This window comes from Vidua macroura, chromosome 3 (genome assembly GCF_024509145.1).
Source record: "Vidua macroura isolate BioBank_ID:100142 chromosome 3, ASM2450914v1, whole genome shotgun sequence".
In the NCBI taxonomy this organism is placed as follows: domain Eukaryota; kingdom Metazoa; phylum Chordata; class Aves; order Passeriformes; family Viduidae; genus Vidua; species Vidua macroura.
In genome coordinates, this window is record NC_071573.1 from 41,689,602 (window position 1) to 41,701,628 (window position 12,027).

The window sequence follows — 12,027 nt, forward strand, 5'->3', positions numbered from 1 at the left end:
CTCTTCCATACCTCACACTTGTATACAGATCTTTGTATTACCATTGTAACTCTGTGTATAAAATAAACTGCCTCTGCAGTTTGGCTTACAATCTGGGCTCCATACTGACACTCACAGGCCACATAAATATTTGTTATGCAGCCAGTCTCACTACAAGCTGAGTGCTGGCATGTCTTTATACAATTGGGCTTGCAACCTTATAAATTCAATATATTTCTATTTGAATTTCACTGTATCTTGCCTGTTGTCACTGTGCAAATGCATACTTCCTCTTCCTAGCTGAAAAATGGGCTAATGCACCCATGACATGATCAAGGAAGAGGGAAGTTCAGAAAAGGTGTTAAAAATATCACAAGGAAGATACTGGCTTCATTTGCCTAAAAAAAACCCAAAAAAACCCACAAACCTAACAAAAAACCTCAAAGTACCAAATCCCCCAAAGAACCAATGGATCCTCCCAATAAAATCCCACAACAGAAGGATGTTATTACTTACCTGTATTCTTGATGCTGAGTTTATTTATATCCACTACTCTATCTCCTCTAAGACATTCAACCAATATTGTAAAAAGCATCAAAAGAATATTATGGTCACATCAAAGGAAAAAACAAGCTTATGCCAAATGTTTCTGCCCACATCAAGTGCAAGATATCACAGGAATGCTCATGTTACTGTACTGGATTCTTAATCTTAAAGTAACAATTACATTACAATCTTCCAAGAACAGATCACTTAATGCATACCAGATTTCTGTATCTTTACAGAAAATTTCTCTGGTGAGATATGAATTACAGACTGAAATAATGATTGAAAGAATTGTTTTTTCTTTTTAATTACAGTGAAGACTGGCCTAGAATTTTAAACTATAAAAACAATTATAAAGCACTACAGACCATAGCTTAAAAAAACTGCATCACATCACAGAAATATTTGAGATGGCTTACCTAAACTGTGTCAAAATAAGAGATGGAATACAAACTCCTAAATTACTTAGAATGCACTGGGCTGGCCATATCATATGTCCCAGTCTTATGGGAAATTGTTCATTGAACAGGAATAGAAATCTGTTTAATTACAAGAGAGATAAGTCACTAATAAATGAAAACAATATAGCTCAAAGAGCTTTTTATGCTGATACTATTGATTACGAAACACAGGGTGCAAAATTCAACACTTGAAATTATATAAACCTTAAAAATACAGAACTTAACAGAAGTTTACAAGTCAAAATACTTCAGCACCTGAGATTTTCCTGTAGAAAGACAAATAGAGATACTTTCTTCAGAAACATGTAATACAATCAGCTCCTTTTTCTCAGTATTACACACAGGAATAATCAAGAAAGAGTTGAAATATACAAAATGCTCAAAAATTCTAATTAAGCCTTGAAGGTAAATGTGCTGTTAATCTATACTTAATATTTGATTAATGACTTTATTTTACAAAAACATTTTTATTAAAACTGGAACAATCTATTAAAGTGTTCTGATGAAATTAAAGCTGAAACAGAAGAAAAAGAACAGTATGTGACCTGAATCATGTTGACAGAAAACTAGGAATACAGCAACAGAAACAGGTTTGAAGAAAATGTAGGAACAATCTGCTATGCAAGCATTTAAATTTATAAACAACTAGTGGTTCTGTCTTTACTTTTGGTAAACTAATACTTTAAGGAAAATATTTTCTATTTCCACTTTGAGAGCTGGGAAGTTACATTTTATGTGTTCTGCTCCATGTGATTAAGACTTCATGATTTTGTTTGTATAATTGTATGTCATCTTCAAGGTGGATATTGTAGTGCATACAGTCTTAGAACAGAAACTTTCTTTTTTAATCCCTTGGATTTGAAGCTTTAAGCAACTGTGTATTCTATTTGAACTCCCAGACCCCAGAATAAAGGAGAAGAAAAGATTTAAATACAAGTCTTAACAAAACAGCATTCGGATGGGAACACAGTAGTTTTAGTCTAACATTATCTAATTTTATTTATGAAAATTATTTAAATGTCAAATGATCTGCAAAATTAAGACTTCAAATACTGGAAAATGAGGGATGTTCCTTTAAATCTAAAATATGCTTTCATCAGGGAAAGTATACTGTGCATTTGGTTTTATTTAATCATTCACTTAGTGATACTGTAAAAAATTAAACTACCAGTGTTATCAAAGCTAAATGTTCCTCCCCCCACAATTAACTACTTGGAATTTTCTGGAAACTTTCTATCACTGAAACCCAGTCAAGCACATCTGTTTCTGTCCTTTGATTCCTAAATATGAGTAAGCAGACACTCAGTAGTACCTTAGGAAGAAAAGCTACAGAGATTATACTGAAAAAATTAATATTAAATTATAGCAGTTTTAAAATTAAGTGCAATAAAATGCACCATTGACTCACTTAAAACCAGTTATCCTTAAAACCCACCAACTTTCTTCAATACAAGGTGCAGCAGAGTTTAAAAAACAAGAAGGGGGACAAACCCCTCTACCATAAACAATAAATTCTAACTCAAGAATATTGCTTTCAGTGCAAACACTGTAGTCTTCTAAAGGTTAAGAGTACAAATATTTACATTCCAGTGTATCCTTACCTACAAGGAAAGTTGTTTCACATCACAAAGTATGTCAAATACCTTTACTCCAATCACAATACTGAAGTTTACCCTCTCAAATCGATATGGTAGCTGAAACGGAAATGTTTATATAAGCAGTGTAACTTTCTGGAGAAACGAAGAAAGTTCTCCCAATAACCAAGGGCAAAAACTGCAAATTCAGCTCCTGGTTCTTAACCAATTTCAGTATCAATGCCTGCAAGCAATCACTTCCTTAATGAGGAGGGAACAGAGCCTCCTGTACCTGCACCTTAAACACCTTGTCCCTCTCCCTGAACCTACAAGCCCCAGAGGCAAGCTGCAGACCACCGCTTCTTAGGTGAAATTCTTCTTGACAGGGCACAACCTTGCTCTATATGTCATTCATTTTTTTAATGTGCGAAAGTTAAATTTCTAGCAAAACCTCTCAAACCTAAAGAAAACTTCAGTGACACAGCAGAGGAAGGTGGGCATTTTACTTTAATCATTCAAAATATACTTACGATGTTCACCTAGAATACAATTTTGCAGCATTGTGCTTTTAGAGTTACTAGCTGGGATTCCAAGGAACATTTTAAAAAGGCACCTACTACATTTAATTAGCTGCCCATTTTAATAATTTTGATACTATTTGTCACAGTACATCAAAAAACAGCAGCACAAAGTGTTAGACAGACAAGAATTTTATATTTGTTCCCCTTTACGAAGCAAACATTTTTAAACTGAAAGGCACTCAGGACAGAAACTCTCTCTCCAGTTCATATATAGATGGCCGACAAGTTTTGCTCTTCATTCTGCATAAAGGCACAGTACAGTCTCTGTTTTGACCTTCCACATCAATATCAAGTAATGAGGGCATATGGCAGTTAGTTCTTTCCTCAGTATCTGGCAAGAAGTTAACATCTGGATCTACATTGCCCTCTGAACATTCAGAGTCTTTAGAGTTTGGTTTTATAATACGTGGAATGATCTGCCATGCATCGATTTTACTTCTTAGAGAAGGTCTAGGCCTTGAGATAGTATTGACAGCACTTTGCTTTTCATTTGAAACACCACTGTGATTGCTTCTTTGTTGAAAAGATGGGGAGGGCAGAGTTCCAGGAACTGACAGGACCAGGAGTCTGGAGACATCATTGGTTGAAGCAACTCCATTAGCTAGGGGAAAAAAAGCCCAAAGAAATGCAAATTTAAACTATGTGATTTCTTGAATTCCTTGCCATTTGTAAAACTGGGTTGCTATAAACACTAGTGGCTTTTCTTCCACCAGAAAAATGAAGAGGTTTGTACATTGTGGGGAATCTCCTAAGACAAGACCAGTGGTGCTCAAGTAACGTGTTTGCATATAGACTCACTGTAACTGGCAATCACAATTCATTTTTTCTTGCTACGAAAGAGATGTAGACAAAAAGCACTAACCCCCCAATAACTGGATGAATATTCATACTGGAATGAAGTCCCATGAACTTCTCTAGTTTTTCTGAAAAATCACATATGCATAGAGCATCATGAAGAATATCATATTTAAGCCACCCCAGAATATCAGTATTGAAATTTAGAACTTCTTTTCAAACACTCATTGATCATGATCTTATCCATTTAAATGTACACCAGATTTAAAGAAATTATTTTGCGCTTAAATTTTTATCAACAGCTTAACTTAAAGATTCTTGGAAATTCTTAATTACCTACCTGTGGTCTGAAAATGGCTCCCATCTGATAAGGTTCGTCTGTGACCCAACATACCTAACTTTGTGGAGGAATCTTTTGGCACATTTTGAGACTCTTGTTTCAGACCCAGACTAAAAGGCTGATTTTTCAATTGTGTCGAAACTGTGTTAGGAGCCAGCTGTATCCTTTGTTCTCGCTTACTTTCAGAAGTCTGAGATAAAAAGTTGTCCATGGAACTACATTGACCACTATCACCAAGCACAGTGCTTAGAAAAGCATCTTCACTACCAGGTTGAAGCAGGCATTTCGTGGAAATGGAGGGCATAGAGAGAAGATTCACAGTATCTGATGCTGGATTTAGGGATGGAATACTTGTTTCCTCTTTCTTGTACTGCAGTCGTGTAGGGCTGGCACTCCTGCGGAATTTTGAAGCACGCTGAAATATTCCATCACGCTTCTTCCTCTCATCTTTAGGCAAGAGTTCATCTGGACCCTGTGATTTATTCAGCTCTCTGATGTCTAAGCCCAGGGCAATGGATGCAAGGAGGACAGCACACCCATACAGCACTGAATCAGTCATCTTTTTGTGCAGCATCCTGCTCAGACTGTTCGTAGGTGTCATTTGAGGAGTACTGTTTGTAGAACTAGCTGAGGTTCCTTCTTCAAAGCTCTCGTGTTCTACTTTGTTCTCTCCCTGATCATCTTTCCAAAGAGGTAGATTAATATAGGCCTGATTGGGCAACTTAATTGGCTTTGGTCTTTTACTGTGCAAACCTTCAGGGATAAGTTTCTTATCAGTACAGGCACCTGTAAAACATCACAGTATTCTTTAAGATTGTAATTCAACTGTTAAGCTGTTGCTGTCTGGATATGTACATCATTATTTCCTTTAAAATGCACAAGTATTAACGTTGAAGGATGCTCTACAATCCATTTAGATGCTGTCAGAAGATCAGACTCAGATTTTGAGTTTCAGAAACACATCCCACACCTAAACCTCTTGGTGTTTGCAACACTTTGATAATGCTTTTTAAATGACACAGAAAATATTTCAGTGTATGGATTACATAGAAGTAATTTACTATACACAAACTGGCAGATAAGATCTGGAACATATTCTTTACAATACTTTCAATTCAGCTGAGTTTCGAAATCCAGTCAGTTATTAGAAATTTTTCCAATTAATTCATTAGGTCATGGTGGTCTGGAGTAAAAAGTAAATTTGACATCTTACACCCAATGACAAATAAAATGGAGGTATTATTTGACTTGCATGTGTTATTCTACCATAAACTACTGAATGCTAGAGAATAAACACAGAAGCATTTGAAATTCAAGTATGGTAACTTTGTGTGCAGGGTTGTAGTAGTAAGCTAATAAATCTACAAAATTACTATTTGTGAAGCCTTGATTTATACACCTACCACTATACATGAAGATTAAAATGTCTTTTTCCAGCAGTGTCCAAACACCTTACTATTTCCTCTTCCACATGGCATGAATCTACCTGCTGGTATGAACACCAGGTTATATCACAGGCTTCTTTCTTGACACTGGTAACTTAATTTTCTCAGATAAGACAATACAGTATAGAAAAAGTGTGTGCAGATGTTAAAATTATTTTATCGTCACGGCCCATTATAGCAATGGTCATAAAAAGCAGCATGCAGCTATTAAGCTCCTGATCCTAAAGGGACCAAATATGTTTTTCCTTGTGATTTTACCTGTAAACAGCAATATGTTGTATGAAACACTTTAAGATTTGAAAACTACATTTCTGTCTTGAAAATTTAGATAATAGGTCTTATTCAAAAAACCTGGGAACTAATATCTGGGAATGTATCAGGGCTTATAGGTTTTTAAAAAACTATGCATTTATGCAACAACTATGCAGATTACACAACAATGTCAATGATTATTTAAATGTCAAGACAATTACTGATTTAGGTTCTTTTTAAAAGAAACAAAAAAGTGATGACTGCAGACCTCATATAGAGTAGCCTGCAACTCAAAAACATGGAAAAAATCTGTATATGCTTCTGTTCACAGACTATGTGTGTTTCTTAGTTGTTAATGATGTAAATACAGGGTTTTTTTGCAGAGGAAAATGGTTGGCAGCATGATTTTTCCTGCATAATATTCTGTGTGATCCTTTAAGGAATTCAAGCAATACAATTGATAACATTGGAGGTGATCTTAATACTATTATATGGCTACTTTCACTTTTTCAAAAACAGCTCTTACCTTGGTCCACAAAGAGTGAAGCTAAGGGCACACCCTTCTGATTTTTCATTAAAACAGTTGACCAAGGGTTGCTGCCATCTGAAAGGGGTCTTACTCTGCAATAACAATAGTTACTTTGAGATTACAGATACCATGCTCACATAAACTTTGTGAGAAAATTACTTCCTTTTCAAACTATAAACCTGCAGTACATAACTTGAAAACCTTTCCAAAGGTAAAAAGAATAAGGAGTAGCATTGAATCATATGATTATAAATGTAAACACATCTTAATGTCAGGCATTCTTTTAATGATAAAAATTTCATGTCTAAAAAGAAAGCAAATGAAAAATGGGCCTTCACTACCTATTGAACAACACAGATTTGTGAAAATCTGGACAATAGTTTCATTGTCTCAAAGAAATGATGTGAATATTGGAAGTTTATTAAACATTGTGACTTATAAACAAAAAAAATATAAAGCCAGTTCCAACTGATTGTCTGTAACCAACTCCTGACACAGGTAACTGAGTGGATATCCCTACCAAGAAAAATAAAGAAAGGCACTATAAATAATTGTATATATTAGAGAAATAAAGAAAAGTATTCTTACTATCTCTGGTTTTGAGCCATTGGAAAACATAATGTGTAAGTAAAGCTGTCCAGCTGATTTTCATAACCTTTTCACCCTCTGTCAGCATAAAGGATGTTGCTGGTGTGAACTCTGCCTCACGTATGCCAAATCAGTCAGTCTTACCTAATCATGCTGAAAGTACCCAGTGGGGGCCATGCTTGCAATTCCTCAATATAATGTGAGGAAGGGCAAGAAAGATGGGCCATGAATGTCTGGTATGCACTGGTAGCTCAGCATCCCAGTATGCTCCAAATCTCAAAAAAACTGAGATAAACAGTCATAGATAAGAATCAATAAAACTTTAACATAAGTAGATGTTTTATCCTCAAGATTAAGTGGGGGAGCTACTCATCAGTAATGTAATTTCTAAATTAATTAAAGGTAGGATTTCTTGCTGTAACTAGACACAGCAGAACTTTTTTCACTCACTACTTATGCCACCAAGAAGGCTTTAATATTATCAAAAAAACAAAATGTAGTAGACATACCTGTCCTTACAATCTGCACGATCCTTTGTTTGAACTGAACTTGGTCCCCATGTACAACCTTTCTTTTTAAAATTCCTCTTCACATCTTCAAACTCTTCTTGGTGATATGTTGTGCTCCTTCCCCAAGTTCTGTTGCTTTCATCTGAAGTTACTGGAGATTGGATTTAAAAACACAAAACCCACACACATAAATACCATTTCTAAACCCAAAATCTTTTGACAGAACAGAATATCTTCTGCACTGCAAAACCATTTTGACACAGTAACACATAGGAGCAGAAAAAAAAAATTGAGATTTTTTTTTTTCTTTTAAAAAAAGCACCACACAAACTTCACTGATCCATAAAGATGAGGAAGAAAGAAAAGTAATTTATGAGCTGATGAGAGACCCAGATCAAAGATAAAGCAGCAAAGCAATCACATTTTCCATGCTTCCCTTAACTGAGAACCATATATTTAGGTAATTCAGACAATTGAATTAGACTGAGCACTTAAGTTCAATGAAGAAAATATATTCTGTAGACAACTGGTATCAAAAGAAATAAATACTCCAGTTGTGACTATGATTAACATTTTCTTTCTCACTACACAAAAACAAATTATACTTTAAAGTGTCTAGCCTCCATTAAATGCTTAGTCTGTCACTGTCTCAGCTGATAAATTAAACAGAACCAGCACCTTGGAAACATAACGAAATCTTGCCTTTTTTCATAATCCCACAGGGAAGTTCATATTCACTTGTGATATCTACATCTTGCTGGTACACATATACACTGTTTCTTCGGCCATTAGCTGTGTGTGTATCTTTTTTTTGAATCACTGAGGAAAAATTAAGAGAATGTAGTAGAGATCTTAGTCAAATTGATTTCAGAAACAGAACTGTTTCCCTCATATTTTTATCTTTGAGTCATAAAGCCTGGATCTATAAAGGCATTAAGCATCTTCTAATGATGGATTTTCATGGTAGGGTTTAAAGGATCCTCTTTCTAGCACCCAGCCTAGGAGGGTATATTTTCACATGCCACTGACTAACTGAAGCATTAGCTTGGAGTCACGATGGCATGCTAATAGATATGACGAAGAGACCTAGGAGAAAAACAACGTAGCCAGTTACAACAGCATGATAAATAAGGGGGCATTTACATGTCCATGATTCTGCTTTTCCTTCACTGTACAGATTCTTCTCCTTCCTCACCATTCACCTCGCCAGCAAAGTTCACCCTGTAGAACACCACTACACTTGCCTACCTTACACTCTCATTTTGAACCACATTCCTGTGGAATATGTACCTTAGTGGCTTTCCTTCTCCCTCCAAAACTCCTTTCAAAATCAGCAGAATTTGTTTTAATAAGAAATTAACTAGATTTTTCTTTTAACTTAATGTTTAGATTTGAAAGCTAGATTTGCTCAAGAGAAAGTGAAGCAAGCAAATAACCAGTTGTTACATACGCCTGTTCAAATCACTTGTATTTGAGCAAGTCGTCTTGAAACAAAGACACTTCGAAGTTAAATCAAGATAAAACATTATTGTGGGAAAGGGAATTTATTTTGCACAGCTGCAGATGGGTGTGGAAGCTAAATTGTTTCAGCTAGATACTCCTGAGATATCTGATTAGCTTTTAGGTAAAAACCTAAGGATCCAAACCCAGAAGCAGACATGTACTTCTTTTAAACGAGAGCCTTTATGCTGTCCTGTGTGTTCAAGCCCTATGAATACAAATGCCTGCTCAAATAAAAAAGAAAAAATCCTCAGTGGTACTTAGCACACATGCAAGGAGTGGCACTGCAACAGCTTACACAGGGCTATGCAATTAAAAAAACACACACAGAAAACTCAAGTTTTCAGAACCATGCCAATACTTGACATTTGTTTAATTTCCAAGCATTTCCACACAGAGCAAGAAGAATCAATGATAAAATGAGATAGTTTATACATAATTACAACATTTTACTAAGAAAAGCCTTTCTTTACCTTTCTGCAAAAACCAAAGCCAACCAACCAGAAAACCCCACCACATTTTGAGGACAGGAAACTATTGACAACACAAATGCTCTGTTAGCTAACATCTGAAAAAGACTCCAGTTGATTTTCCTTCCATCTCAACTTTTCATTATAAAAAGCAAGACAGAGGTTGTCCACCTCTCCTCTTTATCCACAATGTTGCCAACTGTATCCACTGCAGCTCAAACAAATACTGAAGTGCCAGAGAAGACATCACTGCTCCCCTTTAGACATTAACAATGAAACTGATTTCATAAGGCGGAGTTGTTACAAAGGAGATGAGCGATCTGGTTTCTATCCAAACTTAAAGTGGCTGGTCTAAAATACAATCAATCTTTACAGACTAGCTACAGAACAGTATGGAAAAAATCTTCATGCATTCCGATTTCCCTTTCTCCTCATTTATAGGTGGCAAAGCCAGATTCGGAGCAGTGAATCCTGTAGGAAATGTTTTATCTGTGTATATGTCATTCCCAAATATGCTTCTCTGCAATTACATGATCATATTCCTGGTACCTCCACTGTGTGAGCATGAACATACCTTCCTTTCTGTTATCAGTATACATACTAATGTAGACCTACAAATGTACCCACAATTTTTTTGTCTCTTTTTCCTAAAAATCTAAAGCAAGATTTCTTTTGGATTTATATCTGTTGAAAGCTTGATTCTCTTTTGACATAAGAAAGTTGAGTTATTGGCTCATTCTTTGATCTTTCCATCTTACAAGACTCCCTTACTCTCTGAATCTTTCTTTTCCTTTACCAACTCCAATACCTAATAAAAACTTGTTTTCCATCTTACTTGGGTTCTAAATGTGATGCTTTGCCTTTTGTCAAATTTTGATTGGTCATTGTTTTATCCCAGTTTACAAATTGGTTCCCAAAGTAATTAAGTAAAGATACAATTTAAAGCATTCACAATCATTTTGAATTACTGAAAATTATTTAGCGTTTTAGCAAGATTATCCCTCCTTTCAAAGAAGTTGCAACTGTTAGAACCAATCAAGGGATGTGGAAATCAGACAGAAATCTGCCTGGAATCTGATACTACTACCAACATTTTGGTATGTATATAGAACATTCTCTATTGATCAAACGAACAGAGACTGACATTGTATAGCTCGAAGACGAGGAATTATTGTGGGGCTACTTGATGGGCTAGAGCTGTTACTGTTTAAACTCCTCCTCTTATCCAGATTGGGAGATGCCTGCACTGTTATTTTGTGCTGGAAATCTGTAAGAGAACAAAACAAATCAGTTTTAACATTCTGAATAAAAAAAACTTCTCAGAAGAACATTCTGCTATACTTCTTAAAACCAAGTTATATAATGAATTAAACTTCATTATATGTCATTTATTTATATAGGTAAGAGATATACATATTAAAAACATTGGAAAACCCTAAATGTAACAATTTAGATTTTGAGTCAAACAGGCAAGGCTTCACACCTTCATGTGATAGTCTTGCAAGAACATGAATAACAGCAAGTAGGTGCAAGTGGACCTGATCTGAGATACAGCCACACCATAAGCTGTTACTCAATCTTTTTGGTTGTCACAGGAGGGGCACAAAATACCCCTCAGTATTTAATCTCAAATTAATCAATACTCATTCCAATGAGATTTGCCTTATCTTTTTTAGCATGTAATTCATATACACCATAAAAAAGCAGTAACAAAAAGTCACATTAATTCATAACAGAAAATCATGACAGTAAACTACAGAATTACAAATATTTATAGCAAAGTAGTAAAAAAAAATGCAACAAATATTGCGGAGGAAAAAATTTATGAAATTAACCTTAATATGCCACTCTAATATCCACCATCAATGCAAATATATTGTACACTATTCTTAGAATAGAATTGTCTCAAGGACAAGTTCATCTGGATCTTCTTGGTAACAAGGAGCTAACTGCTATTCTGAATGGAAATATTTATTTTATCACTGTTTCAATTTAAATACAAACAGAACTGGAAACAAAGGACCAAATATTCAATTGAAGCTTGCAATCCAGCATAAATCTAACTAAAACCCATAAATGTACCATATTTGTCTGGGAGGCTGTAGGGTGCTTTTATCTTATTTGCTCTTATTTTTAAAGTAAGGAAAAATATTTCACTAGTGCTGAAATAGTACTCTAAATATTACTGTCCTCTTGGTGTCTTTCCACCTACCAGATAGCTACAATTTGGTCAGACTTGTGTTAACACAGATTCAAGTTCTTAATGCATTTGTAATAAACTGTCAGACTTGACCTGGAAGCCACTGAAAGGAAGCCCACCAAACCCAGGATGCTGGTAATGAATTTGAAATAATAATGAAAGCTTTCCAACCATTGGTGAAACCATGAGTTTGTGTAGTGCTGTCTGGTGGCAACACTAAAAAGGCACCTCTAAACCAGCCCCTCAGAACTGAAAGAC

At 35.3% G+C, this 12,027-nt stretch overlaps 1 protein-coding gene across 3 annotated transcripts in view; it reads right to left on the reverse strand.

Annotated features, from left to right (window-relative positions):
• Window positions 1-3,049: 3,049 nt before the first annotated feature.
• The window catches only part of MAP3K21 (mitogen-activated protein kinase kinase kinase 21), a 37,544-nt gene continuing 28,566 nt past the window's right edge, over window positions 3,050-12,027 (reverse strand). The window contains exons 6-11 of one of the 3 annotated variants that reach the window (XM_053974331.1): window positions 10,714-10,836; window positions 8,302-8,418; window positions 7,600-7,750; window positions 6,500-6,594; window positions 4,277-5,062; window positions 3,050-3,742 (exon numbers count right to left, since the gene is read on the reverse strand). In XM_053974331.1, the coding sequence (XP_053830306.1) occupies window positions 3,321-3,742; window positions 4,277-5,062; window positions 6,500-6,594; window positions 7,600-7,750; window positions 8,302-8,418; window positions 10,714-10,836 (1,694 nt within the window). In that variant the 3' untranslated portion in view covers window positions 3,050-3,320. Of the gene's footprint in view, window positions 3,743-4,276; window positions 5,063-6,499; window positions 6,595-7,599; window positions 7,751-8,277; window positions 8,419-10,713; window positions 10,837-12,027 lie in introns of all 3 variants that reach the window. The other 2 variants (XM_053974330.1, XM_053974332.1) reach the window with 2 other exon arrangements.